Raw genomic sequence first — 15782 nt, forward strand, 5'->3', positions numbered from 1 at the left:
GCTAGACGTAGTATACTATCTCGGGTCACCGTGACCTTGACCTTTGACCTAGTGACCTGAAAATCAATAGGAGTCGTCTGCGAGTCATGATCAATGTACCTTTGAAGTTTCATGATCCTAGGCATAAGCGTTCTTGAGTTATCATCCAAAAACAATTTTACTATTTTGGGTCTCCGTGACCTTGACTTTTGACCTAGTGACCTGAACATCAATAGAGGTCATCTGCGAGTCATGATCAATGTACCTATGAAGTTTCATGATCCTAGGCATAAGCATTCTTGAGTTATCATCCGGAAACCATTTTACTATTTCCGGTCACCTTGACCTTTGACCTAGTGACCTCAAAATCAATAGGGGTCATCTGCGAGTCATGATCAATGTACCTATGAAGTTTCATGATCCTAGGCATAAGCGTTCTTGAGTTATCATCCGGAAACCATCTGATGGACGGACGGACATACGGATGGACGGACAGACATGTGCAAAACAATATACCCCCTCTTCTTCAAAGGGGGGCAAAATTAATTAATGTACTTTCATAATTTCCCCATATAAAACATGCAGCTGATAATTTTTTATGTTTTTTTTTTAATTCCTAAATTGGATTGTAGTGTCTTAATTCTAATATGAATGTTGCATTGCAGGTCTGGCTTGTGCAAGCTGTGGTCAATACCTGACTGTTCCCCTATAAGGACCTTGAGGGGTGAGGCTAGCTACCACATATTAATTAATATTTAATTATGAATCAATTTGAAAGTATTTATAAATATTATCCATTAATTCTTGGAGTTCATTATCCCCCACCATAGCCGTAGAGATATTGTTTTGGGGTTGTCTGTCCATCCTTCCAGAATACTTTTGTCTCTGGAGCCTTATCATGGAACTGCATTGGCCGATTTAATTGAAACTTGGTATGAGTGTATAAATAGACAAAAGGATGATGCACGTCAAATGCTATCGCAATCCATAAGCAAATAACGAAATTGTTGCCCTTTATGACTTATAAATAAGCACATTTAAATGTCCAGGGCCATATCTTAAAACTGTATGGGCAGATTTCATTGAAATTTGGATTGAGTATATATATGAATGAGAGGATGATGCATGTCGTATTGTTAAGCAAGCCATTAGGAGTTGTTCGCCCCTTTTTTTACTTGAAAATTCCCTTTTTTAGCTCACCTGAGCACAATGTGCTCATGGTGAGCTTTTGTGATCGCCTTTTGTCTGTCGTGCGGCGTCAACATTTGCCTTTTTAGAGGCCTCATTTATTGTCCGATCTAAATGAAATTTGTTCAAAAGATTGGTCTAGATGATATCTTGGATGAGTTCGTAAATGGTTACGTTTACTTGAAAAACATGGATGCGAAGGGGCGGAGCAAATTTCCTTATATGGCTATAGTAAAACCTTGTTAACACTCTAGAGGCCACTTTTATTGTCTGATCTTCATGAAACATGGTCAGAAGATTTGTCCCAATGATATCTTGGACAAGTTTGAAATGGTTTCAGTTGGTTGAAAAACATGGCCATCAATGAGGCAGGGCATTTTCCTTATATAGCTATAGTAAAACCGTGTTAACACTAGAGGCCACATTTCTTGTCCGATCATAATGAAACTTGGTCAGAAGATTTGTCCAAATGATATCTTGGATAAGTTCGAAAATGGTTCCGGTTGCTTGAAAAACATAGTCACCAAGGGGTGGGGCATTTATCCTTATATGGCTATATATGGCTTTTATAAAACCTTGTTAACACTCTAGAGGCCACATTTATTGTTCGATCTTCATGAAACTTTGTCAGATGATTCATCCTTATTATATCTTGGATGAGTTTGAAAATGGTTTGGGTTGGTTGAAAAACATGGCCACCAGGAGGTGGGGCATTTTTCTTTATATGGCTATAGTTAAACCTTGTTTACACTCTAGAGGCCACATTTATTGTCCGATCATCATGAGACTTGGCCAGAAGATTTGTCCCAATGATATCTTAGATGAGTTGACAAATAGTTCCCGTTGATTGAAAAACATGGGCACCAGGGGGCGGTGCATTTTTCCTTATATGGCTATAGTAAAACCTTGTTAACTCTCTAGTGGCCACATTTGATCTTCATGAAATTTGGTCACAAAAATAGGCCTAATGATATCTTGGACGAGTTAAAAAAATCTAGTTGGTTGAGAAACATGGCCACCAGGGGGCACGCAATTTTTTCTTATATGGCTATTGTAAAAATTTGTTAACATTCTTTATGTCACATTTATTGTCCAATCTTCATAAAACTTGGTCAAAATATTTGTTTTAATGATATTTTGGATGTTCATGAAAAGGTATCCAGTCTGTTGAAAAATGTGGCCGCCAGGGTGTTCACTATTCATGAAAGTTGGTTAGAACATATGTTCTAATGACATCTTGGGCTGCAAAGAACAGGTTAGTTTCCTTGAATCTCAGATGAGTGACTTTGGGCCTTTGAGGCCCTCTTGTATATAGGATTTAATTCTGTCTTGAGCTGTGTCTCTAATAACATGAGCCACAGCCATTAAACTTACCTCAGTTGTTCTCAATCATCGTGGGCAAGCCTTGTAAACCTGGAGGTAAGGTCAAGGTCACATATTGAGGTGAAAGATCAGAAATTTGAGGAACTATTCATACTGTAGCTATTACTTCACTCTGCACTAGGGGATTCTGTAATCACTTTGTACAATTGTTCTCCTTTATCTGTGTGTGTGTCACAGGTAAGACTCAGGTCTCCAGGTTCAAAGTCAAGGTTACATATTGAGGTCATTTGGCAGGGAATATCAACTCAACACATTTGCTTGTTTTAATGTCTATATCAGTGTTTACTTGCTTGTTTGTGTTGATTTTATAATATATTGCTGTTTTTGCTATAATTTCTGTTTTTGTTGTTTTCAACAGCATTTCAGTAATGTCAGTTAACCTTTTCAAGCTTTTCCTGTGTAAGCTGATTAACCAGTTTAAGTTCTAATTTATGCCAGCAGGGCTTGGAATCAAACCTGCAATCTTCCCATTTTTAGTACAGCACTACCAGCAAATTAGCTTAAAGCCCGAAAGTGAGAACATCATAATTATGTGAGCTGCATTCATAGAAAATTGGGCTTAATGCATATGCATAAAGTATCATTCCAGATCTGACTGTGCAGAATGCACACTACAGGCTAATCATGGACATTGCTTTCCGCTCTGTTGGAATTTTCCGTTGAAGTCACTTTTAAATGAGAACACAATCTAGGTCGTAAGTGTCTTCCCTATAAGCCTGTGTGGACTGCACAGGCTGATCTAATACAACACTTTATGCACATGCATTAAACCCAGTTTTCCCAAAACAAGGCACATTGATTACAGGTCACAACTGCAGTGTTGGAGCGATAGTGTTTCACCCCCAGGCCACAGTGAGTCTTGATGAAACAGCCTGCTCTATGGCCTCCTGTAGTCAGGATGGGGCAGTCAAACTATGGAACCTGGTCAGGTGGGTCTTATCAATACACTTAACCCCCCCTTTCCCCCACCCCTATGCCCCCACCCCCCTTCCACCCCATACTATTACCCCCACCCCCACGTGCCATCCCTTAAAAAGATGTCAGGTTGGTCCCATTAGTACACCAAACCTTTCAACCACCATCGCCCCACCTAACACCCCATACCCCCACCCCATACCCACACATTCCACCCCATACCCCCACCTCACACCCCATACAACCACCCACCACCCCCCACCCAATACCCAAGCTCCATACCCCCACCCCACCCATTTCCCACCCAATAACTCCATACCCCCACCCCACCCATTTCCCACCCAATAACTCCACCCCATACCCCCACCACCACTCCACCCCATACTCCCACATCCCAACCCATATATACACATCCCACCCCATACCCCTAAGTTCCACCCCATACCTCACCTCACACTCCATTCCCCAACTGAAACCCCCCACATACACCCTTCCACCCCACCCATTACCCCCACTTCCCACCCCCACTCATTACCCCCACCTTCCACCCCCCACCCCATACCCCCACCCCAAACCCCAACCCACCTTTCACCCCAAAGCCCCTAGCCCTACCACCATCCCCCTACATCCACCCCATACCCGAACACCCAACCCCCCATAACCCCACCCTATACTCCCATTTCCCAACCTCCAACCCCATACCCCCACTCACCCCACACCCCTAAAAAAGTTGTCGGGTAGGTCCCATCAATACACCAAACTCTTTCACCACCATCACCCCCACGCCCCCCCAAAAAAAATTAAAAAGAACATTAAAAGATAAACAGTAAAACAATATTGGAAAATTCAATTTATTTGGGTAATATACAAGTAAAAGTGATATTAAAACTTGCATGCATTTGGTTTCTGACTATTGTGTTTCCATGGAATTCCAACATTTCCTGTCATTGCAAAATTTCTTACAACCTAAAGTACAGTATTCTTCCAATAGGTTACCTATACATGCAACTGTTATTGTATTACAGTTATTAGATTTAGTAATTAAACCATGAAGGTTATATTGTTACAAATGTATGAACTGCAAATAGTCAATACTGAAGCTGTACACTATCGTATTACTATATACTGCTGTTGTATGCTTTAACAGTGACGAGCCAGTTGCAGACATTGAAGGACATGCACCATATCGTGTCTCTAGACTGGCATATCATCCTTCAGGCCGATTCCTGGCCACTTGCTGGTATGTATTGTTTCATTTGTGTACCAGTCTAATGGTTATAGGTCAACATTCCATAGTATCTATTGCAGGACCAGTCCATGGCCACTTGCAGGTTGGCATTGTGAAATTTGTGTACCAGTCTTATGATTATAGGCCTCCAGTCCATATTATTGTAGACACAGGTCCTGGCAACTTGCTTCTAGGTATTGTGTGATGTTGGTACAAGTCTTATGGTTATAGGCCTACAGTCCATAGTAAATTATGCCAAAAGGCCTAAAAAAATCTTAGAGGTCTAAAATAAATATTTTAAAAGGTCTGTTAGAAATATTTCAAAAGGCAAGTAATTAATACTATAAAATTAAAATCGTCCAACTGTGTACTGTTGTTTCTGTGCCAGTTTTGACAACTCGTGGAGACTGTGGGACCTGGAGGTCCAGGAGGAGATACTGCACCAGGAGGGACACAGCAAGCCAGTCTATGACATCAGCTTCCAATGTGACGGGGCACTGGCCGCCACTGGGTATGCTTGAGCTTACCCTTATTCTCACCCATTTTGTGCAGGGCTCCTTTTGAGCATCAACTTTTTATTCTACAAGGAGTTCTTGGTCCATGATAGAACCGGTACTTGGTGTCCTTGGGGAGATCTAAAGAATTCTTCCACAGTAGGGATTGAACCCATGACCTAAGGATGGCTAGGCTGACTTCTTATCCACTAGTCTACGACATTTCAACATCATGTTCACTCTGTTGATATATCAGTGATGTGTAACCCTGCATGCTAATGAAATGGGAAAATTTTGGGTCCCTAAAAAAACACATTAAGGAAATTAAAAGGAAATATTTAACTACACATTTATATAAATAGAACAACAGATCCAATTATAGCATAGTGGGTTTCAGACATAGAATAATGCCATCGTCTACTCGAATTTGGGGGGTGAAGTTGGTGGTCAAGTAATTTAAGTTTTTTAGGGGCAAAACAAGTAATTTTTCCAGGTTGGAAACAGTACTCCAATGCAAAAACTCCTGCCTTAACAATAGGAAAGCGTCAACAAGTTGTCTTACAAACTAAATATGGCACACAAACAAAATTACTGCACTTTTGTTTGTACAATCAATAACATAACATCAGGATCACAGTAAAATTATTGTCAAATTCTTCTGCTTAAATTGTGATTGCGTCATTAATTATTCCCCGTCAAAGGTCAAAGGTGGAGGGATAAAGAATTGGTGCAGTCTGTCAGTCATCTGTCAGTTTGTCTGTCAGTTTGTCCGTCAGTCCGTCTGTCACAAAACTTTTTAGAGCTATATCTCTGAAACTGTTTAAGATATCAACATGACACTACATTGGTGTGTAGATGTCAATGAGGAGAGGTGCCATGCACAAGAACCATAACTCTACACATTTTAAATTAGAGTTTTAGCCCTTTGTTGTGTTTTAATTTGATGTAACTTTTCTGTGATTATTATCAGACAATATTTTTAAAATAAAAAAAATGCAGGGCAAGCAGATTAAATTGCAGGGTAAGTTGATTGTCAGGCCCACAGGGCTCTTGGCAAAAAAATGTTTATGACTGGTGTTTTTCTTTTAAAAAAAACAGTTAAGAGTAGTGGAAAGTTGGTAGATGCCATAATCATTATTTTTCTGCTGGACCATGACCACTGCTTTAGATTTTTTAACAACTAGGACACCTATAGATGGATTCATTATAAAAAGATGTAACATTTGGGATTTGGGGTGTGGGATTTACGTACTTTAACCCTTCTGTTTAACATTCACAAGGGCCTGGATGGTTATGGTAGGGTGTGGGATTTACAGACTTATACCCTTTGTTTAACATTTACAAGGGGCATAGATGGCTATAATAGGGTGTGGGATTATTAGACTTAAATCCATTTTTTTGCATTGGCAAGGGCCTGGATGGCTATGGTAGGGTGTGGGATTTACAGACTTTTACCCTAAATTTTTCATTTACAGGGCCTGGATGGCTATGGTAGGTTGTGGGATTTATGAACTTGAACTCGTTGTTTTACATTTAGGTCACAATATACCAAAAGATTTCCATAACAAATTCAATGTAAAATCAACAACTTCAATGAAAAATAAAGTCAAACTTTTGCGCGCAGACACCCCCATACCCATACCCATACCATAAGAACATGCCAAGCCGAATGGATTTAAACAATAAAAAGGATAGGTCATGCAGTATGTAAGAAAGAACTGGACGCGAATCAACAGTCACTGTTTTAAGGCCACCTTTTTACCGGCTGATCTCCAGTTGATGAGGGTTTCACGCCATCTGTCAAAATCTCATGTAGTCTCCAACTTATAAGCAAAACACTGAATTTGTATTATACAACAATGTTTTCCCTACCACATGCACACAAAAATATTCAAAAATAAAGTCATGGCAAGTGCCCATACAGAGAATTATGTCTTCAAATAAATGACGTTCCATTTTTTAGAGGGTATAGCATTGAACACCAAAATGATTTAGTATATTGTAATCTAAATTTACAGGGCCTGGATGGTAATGGTAGGGTGTGGGATTTATATACTTTTACCCTTAATTTTTCATTTACAGGGCCTGGATGGCTATGGTAGGGTGTGGGCTTTATGGACTTTAACCCATTTGTATTACATTTGCAGTGGCCTGGATGGCTATGGTAGGTTGTGGGATTTACGGACTGGAAGGTGTGTCATGTTCCTGGAAGGTCACCTTAAGTCCGTCCTGGCAGTGGACTTCAATCCGGATGGGTAATCTACTTACACTTTCTATGTATGTGATGCCCAGATCCTATTGACATTGTACAAATGTATTAACAATAATTGCTGCTAATTGATATAAATTCAATTGGCATCTATTTCAAAATTTGGTTAATCCTATTAACAAAACTATGGAGGAGGGACCTATGTTCCTGTATAATGATATTACCTATTATTGTCAACTTCAAAGTTATGTATTTACAAAATTAAACCCATGTAAACTTAATAATACATTTTCAACCACTTAATAATAACTTCAAATAATTGAATTATTTACATAAAGTACATTTAGTAATACAAAGCCATAGATGAATTAATACATGTTGTTATAAAATTATATAAAAAAAAAAAAAAAATTTAAAGCCATAACATTGACTTAAAATGTGTAAATAACCCACTTAGTTTTGTTTAAACATTATTTTCTTTTTGATTTATTATGATTTTATGATTAATGCATACAGGCCAGCTGTAGTTTATACCATCTGAGCTTAGAATAACACTTAAGCTAAACACTTGGTGATCACTCTTTGCTTTTTAGTTTACAATTGCTTTGTGATTGTAAATATTGTGAATTTTTTAAACTGCCAAATGTTTGATTTTTCAATCCAATAAAGCTGAGCCTCACTCTGTGAAAAGGGGGTTTAATACATGTGCTATAAGTGTCATCCCAGATTAGCCTGTGCAGTCCGCACAGGCTTATCAGGCACAACTGGGCCTTGACTGAATTTTCAGTTATAAGAGACTTTCTGTAAAAGAAAAATGCAAAAAAATAAATAAAGTGTTTTCCCTGATTAGACTGTGGACGACACTTTACGCACATGCATTAAACCCGTTTTTTTAGAGCGCGAACCAATGTTTTGCAGGTACCATCTGGCCACAGGTAGTGAGGATAATCAGGCCAAGATCTGGGACCTGCGACAGCGGCAGTGCACCTACACAATACCTGCCCATAACAGTCTCATTAGTAAAGTGAAATTCCAGCGTAAGTGTGCACATTACCTGGGTGCAGAATCAACAGGGTTTTTAGGGGTTTACACACGGGCTGGACAGAATGTAAACACACTGTTCAGAACTTTATTTTTGCAAACATCTCATGTTATTGAAATGCATTTGCAAAAATCTTCAGTGCATGAAGACAGTTTTTCTTGCAGTTTGTGCAGATATTTTAAGGTATAAGAATCAATCCGTCTATGTGTCGGAAATGGGTGACAAAATTTCAGGTTGTGTGAAGCATAACCATGCAGTACACATGGCATTTTTGAAGAACACAGGCTTATTAAATATAGTAATTCTGGTGTATTTCAAATTGCAATAAGCAGCATAAAAATCTGTCTTTTATGCACTAGTTGAAATTATTAAGAAAAATTGTTTTAAAAAGTTATTTGAAGAAAAAAACACCACTTACCGGTGTCGCGGTGTGTTAACATCCATTAACGTTTAATTTATTCATTTATAACATTTATATAATAAAAAATACAACAATACAGTACCGTTAGATCGTCAACTCAAACAATTCACAATACATACAACCAATCACAATAAAACAAATACAACAAAACAGTACCGGTAGATCGTCAACTTAAAATCCGGACAGTCACACATTAGTTACTCACTTGTTTTGCTGCTACACACATTTCACTCGTGATCTTGGTGTCGAAGCACACTGTCTTTTCGTTGAACTTTAAACTCAACAGAGCTTCGACATGGCGAACGCAATTCAAATTCACTTATTATTTTTAACGTTATGTTTACTGGGGGTTTAGAACAAGACAATAATAAACCTAGTGAGGATGACGTTTTTATATGCTTACTTTTTTACTCAACTTCTTTGTCGGTTAAACGTGCGAACATAAACTGCTTTTAATTTTTTACTCAGCGATGTTGGACTTACGCAGCAGGAAATAATGACGTAGTAGATTAAAGTCAATTACAACCACATTAAACAATGCCGCCTTTTCGGTATGACTGCGAACGTGAGACAATCGATATGATAACAGGACCCCTGTTAATTGATCGATTTTGACACGTAGCGTAGTCTGCCTATTCGGGTAGGCATTGTCATGGAGACGCTGCAGATATACACAGATTCGAGGTGCAGTTAAGCCTAAGATAAGGTACATGTACCAGTATATATGGATTTTGTAAATTCCGGGACATTTGACAGATTTCCGGGACAGCGGGACAAGTTCTTCATTTCCGGGACTTTCCCTGACAATCCGGGACGTATGGCATGTATGCCGGTGTGTTAACATCCATTAACATTTAATTGGGAATCCCACAAAGTCATGTGATCCTGCACCCTGATAAATACAGTCATTTATTATTGTGGAACATGCATGCTTTTTTCTTGAAACCAGATTATTTGTTATTCTGTCCCCAACCAAGTGAGACTCATTTACCATTGCATTTGTTTGTCTGTTTGTGCATTAGTATGTCTGTATCGGAATTTTGTGACTCACATTTTTTTTTATAGCTTAGAATTTCACTTTGTACTCCACTTTAAAAAAAAACTTTAATATGACGGTGATTGTAACGAAAGGGATAATGACTGTGAACACATTTGGAAAAACTATGGCCATTTTTGTTTTTGATTTATTGTATTTTGTTAATTGAACTGAATGATTGATCTATAATGACAATGATCAAACCTTGATTTTTTTGGCGGACTGTATGGCTTAATTCCTTTATACTTGACAATTTAATTGTAGCTAAAAGTCTTTTTCGTGTTGCTTTCTGTAAATTCTGTAAATTTCTTTTTTTCAGCAACACATGGGCGGTACTTGGTGACAGCGTCATATGATTCCTCCACAAAGGTACCATTTTTACTCAAACTCATTGCAAGTCCATTACTGTGAAGTATTCAGTTTCTGAACTGACTTGTGATAAAGAGCGAGTCTAAAATATAACAGCATTAACACTAAATTTTGAACAAGTTATTTAATTATGTTCAAAGAAATTTTTTAACATTTCATGCCAGTGATATCTAATATAATATTAAAGAACTAGTTGCAGCTATGCATCCTTGCTTAAAGATCCAGTTCTCAAATACTTAAAAAATTTAATGTCATTTAAATTTAACATATCTATGTTTGTCTGATAATGATGTAAGTTTTTCTTAGCCTAAGTCTACCATCAAAAAAACAAGTCCATGTAGACCAGGACCCTTACTGTATTCTCAAACCAATTCTTAAACTTAAGGCTACAAGTAAAAAATATTCTTGAAACGGTTATCTTAAAAAAAACGTTTTATTGTTGAGTCTAACTTTACATTTGACACCTCAAAGTACATCATTTTTTACAGAGAACATTTGCTTTTGACATAAGCTCCAGTGATAGCTTACAACTATTCTTAACCTGAACTACAATTTCTTTGTTGTAATTCTGAATTTATATTATATTATTTATTTAAAAATTGTTTGAAAAGATGCAAATGATTCTTTAAAAAAAATAGACATGTAAGCCAATGAGATTTTTCCAACCATTGAAACAAAGATAAACCTCCTCTCAAGCATTCACTGTTGCCTTCTCTTACATCGCAGATCTGGGCTCATCCGGTGGGTACACCCATCAAGACGCTGGCGGGTCATGAGGGCAAGGTCACTGGGGTCGACGTATCACCCAATCTCCAGTACATTGCCTCTGTCTCCTTTGACAGAACATTCAAACTCTGGGCCTCAGAGATGAAGGGTGGACTCTGAGTGCACAAAGGTCGAGAAGGACATTTGAAAAGAAAAAAAATGTCAGCCTTGTTTTGGAAAACTGGAGTTAATTCATGAGCATAAAGTCTCGTTGTAGATAAACCTGGTAACCAAGAACAACACTATCTACCTTAATGGTACTTTCTGTTAAAGGAAGTCTCTTCTGAGTGAAAACCAGTTTAGGCGGAAAGTGTTGTCCCTGATAAGCATGTGCGGACTGCACAGGCTAATGTGAGACAACATTTACCACTTTAATTGTGTTTATCGTTTAAAGTAATTATCTTCTTGGCAAAAATCAAGTTTAGACGGAAAGTGTTGTCCCTGATAAGCCCGTTCAGACTGCACATGCTTATCTTGGACGTCACTTTATGCACATGCATAAAGTCAAGTTTTCCCAGAACTCTGCTCATTCCATCACCTTGAAACAGACTGTCATCAACATTAGCAGAATGTGCTGGGCTTACGTTTTTGTTCTAATTGTGATCACTGAGCAGTAGCTCATTTGGCAGCGCAAAACAAAGTGTTTGTTGTGTTAATGAACTAGGGTGGTTGGTTGGCCAGGTAAACACTGTTTCTTTTCATACAACTGTCGTAAGTGTTTTGAATAGAACATTCTTGAATGAAAAGCCGAACCATGAAATGGATTATTTAAGAATTCATGTATTACTAGCGGACTGACTTCTGTAACAATTGCACTGAATTGTCAACACTCACAGAATTTAATTAGTGCATTCTGCTCTTGCCTGTGTTCTCAGAACAACATAAAGAAAAAATGGTGCTTCAAATCCTTCTTTTGTTGTTTCATAATTAAAAGTATTTTTGAAATTTTTGAATCCTGGTAAAGGAACGATTTCCTAATGTTTGTGCAGTTGTTGTTAATCAGGAGTTGATAAGAACTTGTTAAACCAATTTGTTTTGATTAAAATAAAACTGTTGTTGGCAGTTTTGTGTGATTTGTAAAAGTTATTATACAGTTGCAGGGAGGGGTATATTGGAGTCACTCAATGTTATTTTTTTGTGTCAATATGTATGCAATCAGTTGGTTATTTTTGCATTCAATATTATCCAATTCTGACTTACACCACTTGCACATTTCTCAAGCGATTAAAATGAAATGAAAATGTGTCATCATCATGAAGTGTTGATGTGCGAGACTCTTGTTTCATCCCCAGTGATCCTCGTGTACCTGAGCTATTAAACTTTGAGCATAGCTGACAAACGTGTGCAGGTTCATAAGTCATGTTTTTCACTAAGCTCTAGTTTAACCTGATATAAAATATCAAAAATATAGTTAAACCAGGTTGATTGTTAGACACATGCATGACAATTATCCCTTACAGTGCGGGAACCGAGTTGTGAAGGCCTTTGCAAACAGTTTGGATCCAGATGAGACGCCACAGAACGTGGCGTCTCATCTGGATCCAAACTGTTTGCTATTCTGATAGTATTCTTTGAAAAAAAATCGAAGAAAATGCTAATTTTAGAAATTCAGCAGACGACATTTTAGCAGACGACAAATTACCCAGCATGCAAAGGGTTATAATAATTGATCCCATTGTTATCAAAATGATACGGCAGCTGCTTTGTCAAAACCTTCATGCCATGTTTTCCTATGTACAAAATTCCTATAACAACAACGCAGAATTGTCAATATCTGTTGATGTTTTATGTAATTACTGTCAAAATGTGTTCATAATAAGGGGTCAGTCTGTACCTCTTATCCAGAAAGTGTTGCCATTCCTGTAGATTCAACAATATTAATGTGGTTATCAGTATATACAGAAAATGTTCAATGAATGATAATACAATTGTTTTGTAAGAGTTTTCCTATGAACATGAAGACGGAACGTAACAAAATTTAAGATTTCATCTCTTAAAATGTACTTTGACTTTGTGACATGTATATTGAAAACCAATTATATAGATATGAAAATAAATAGTGAATTAAAGCATGTGTCTTCTTAGTCCAAATGATTAGACGTAATCTACCGATGAATATCAACCTCATATTTATAGGAGAAGTGTCTTCTGTTTGTTTCCTTTATTGCTTTGATATTTGTTTAAGAATGATTTAACTGGTGCAATGCCAGTTATAAGAAAATGGGAATTTTTCGTCTTTTAATAGATTCATACAAAGTATAAGTTGTTGTAACCAAGACACGGACACCAGTATCCTTTAAATTGCATCAAAATAAATGTAGTTTACCAATAAGTGGTGGCAATTTAATGCAAACTATTTCAAACTGACACCTAACCTTGTGTTCGCACTAGATTCATGATTAATCGAACATAAGTCAGTAAGCATAAATTAGAGTTGTTACTCATCAATCAAAAAGTATGGAATGAGTGCTATATTGACGTCATCATTTGATGACGTTCAATTGAACGAATGATAAAGGCGACTAAAATTCGTTAAGCTCCAGGGTATAGCCGCGATTTGAGGGCCTTGAAAACTGGCCCAACACTGTGCCTGAAATTTGACATGTTTATGGACCAGAATGCCATCTACCTGTTGGCGTATGGGAAAAATCTAGTTTTTGATTAAGTCACAAAAAAGTGGTGTTTTTTATTGCGCAATCGCTATAAAATGAGTTCTCGCCGGAAGCGTTAATAGCAACCCAAACACAATTCACCCCCAGGAGACAATTTACGCGCTAGACACTCCAAATTTGATTTAAAATAATACATTTTGCGATTTTATTTCAAAATGAATAAATTAGTTCATATTGCGTTTAACGTACGAAGCTGAACCCGTTTAGAAAATATTAACTAAACAAACAACCGATAAATTTCATTGATGTAGATACGGTAACCTGATTACATATCCCCTAGCGTACACATAAAAAATAGTTCGCAAGTAAGCAACAAACAATCAAATTTAAACGCAGATAATTTAACAAAATATAAAAATTTAAGGAAGAAATCGATATTTAAAATTACAATTTCTGCACTAAAAACATTTATGAGAGTCATAAAACACATACTTTCGGAAGTATACAACCAACAATCAAAATGGCTGCCAATAAACGTTCGAAATGAACGCGAGAAAGTATTTACAAAATAACATCATCAAAAATGATGTAAAGTGAACGATAATTCGCTGTTTTGTAGATAAGGATACGATCTATTGAAAACACAAACATTTGACATAAAAACACCCGTGGATATGGAAATCTTCAGCGTACGAAATTGCAGACATGCGGCCTCTCATCTGCCCCTTGGTCTACGCTGTTTGCCAAGCCCAAGGCCGATAATGAATGGAAATGCACAAACTCAGTACAAGCATATGCATTAGTAGGTTGTTTCGTGATTATTTAGAAACGACTACATAATTCTTTTGGTTCAGCCAGTGCAACCTAACAGAAAAAAATATAAAAAGTTTCTACACCGGACAACAAAGTGCCAACTTAATACAAGGTAAGTTGTTTACATTATTTAAAATATTGAAAGCTTATGGTTCATATTGACTTTCAACATTATTATATATTTTATGAACGATAACAAACGGCAAACGTCTGAAAAACGCATTAATTGAAATAGTGTTTATTAGAATCTCTGCAATCACTTTTGATACCATCATCATATACACAGTACAACCATAAAAAGCTGGTACAATGTAATTATAATTGTTTAATGTCATCGTTTAAATTTTAATAAGCCTGTGGTAAATTACCCTTTTTAATCTTATGGATCAATGCACCTCTAACCACAGGAACATTTAATAAAAATTCTCTACAAACTACAAATATGTTCAGAACATGGTGTTGTGCTTGAAATTTTACAGTTGTATCCCTTGTATATATATCACTATCACGATGTTAAGGTGAGAAATCTAACTGTTTTCGGTAAATTTACTGTTTTCGGTATCATGTCCTCGTAATATATAATGCCTCCGTTTTAAACAGGAATAAAATCTTTTTTTTTGTAATAAATAAATATTTAATATTTAGTTTCATTTAAATGCCTACTGGAGTTGACATCTATTAAATCGTAGTTTAACGCAACTAACACGATGTAAAGGTGGAGAATCTAACTGTTTTCGGTAAGTTTACTATTTTCGGTATCTAGTCATACCCGAACAACACACCATATCAAATCCAGAGGGATGCCCTGTTATGAAGTCAATACAAAGCTTGGGATAGGTAAGAAGTTTGTATGCATTTTGCATTTATGGGAATTGCTTTTGATAACATCTGTTCGGAGTACGAGTGTAATTTTGCAAGTAAATGTAGCTGTGCAAATTGAGAAAATGACTTTTTACTATGAACATTAAAAATAACTATTTTGGCAACTGCCAAGTGGTTTTAAACAATATATTTCGAAGATTGCTATTGTTCCGTTGCTATTCTGTCTTTGGACTGACTGTTTCAATCAAAGATATAGGTGTACTGTCCAGAATTTCGGACCGTCTGAACTGTTTTGTTGATGGGTTGTTAAATTGTAGTGCAATATACGAAAGGTACTTGTCAGTGTATTTTCTTACATTTACAGCAATGATTGATGGATTGGGTGGTGCTGTAAAGGTAAAAAAATTCCTATCAGCCCTGGACATGAAAGAGCTCCATCCAGAGAATCTCAAACTGATGGAAAACCGGGCTGGGGAATTCATTGAAGCTGTCGCCAAAGAGTCTGC

General features: G+C 37.1%; 1 protein-coding gene across 1 annotated transcript in view; it reads left to right on the plus strand.

The window, feature by feature from the left end:
• LOC127837739 (U4/U6 small nuclear ribonucleoprotein Prp4-like) overlaps positions 1-13098 on the plus strand; it is a 31792-nt gene extending 18694 nt beyond the window's left edge. Inside the window, exons 9-16 of the mRNA XM_052365055.1 lie at positions 645-703; positions 3356-3479; positions 4613-4705; positions 5082-5204; positions 7335-7442; positions 8315-8433; positions 10215-10264; positions 10991-13098. Coding sequence (XP_052221015.1) covers positions 645-703; positions 3356-3479; positions 4613-4705; positions 5082-5204; positions 7335-7442; positions 8315-8433; positions 10215-10264; positions 10991-11149 — 835 coding nt within the window. The 3' untranslated portion in view covers positions 11150-13098. The remainder of the gene's footprint in view (positions 1-644; positions 704-3355; positions 3480-4612; positions 4706-5081; positions 5205-7334; positions 7443-8314; positions 8434-10214; positions 10265-10990) is intronic.
• The last annotated feature ends 2684 nt before the right edge of the window (positions 13099-15782 follow it).

This window comes from Dreissena polymorpha, chromosome 7 (genome assembly GCF_020536995.1).
Source record: "Dreissena polymorpha isolate Duluth1 chromosome 7, UMN_Dpol_1.0, whole genome shotgun sequence".
Lineage (NCBI taxonomy): Eukaryota > Metazoa > Mollusca > Bivalvia > Myida > Dreissenidae > Dreissena > Dreissena polymorpha.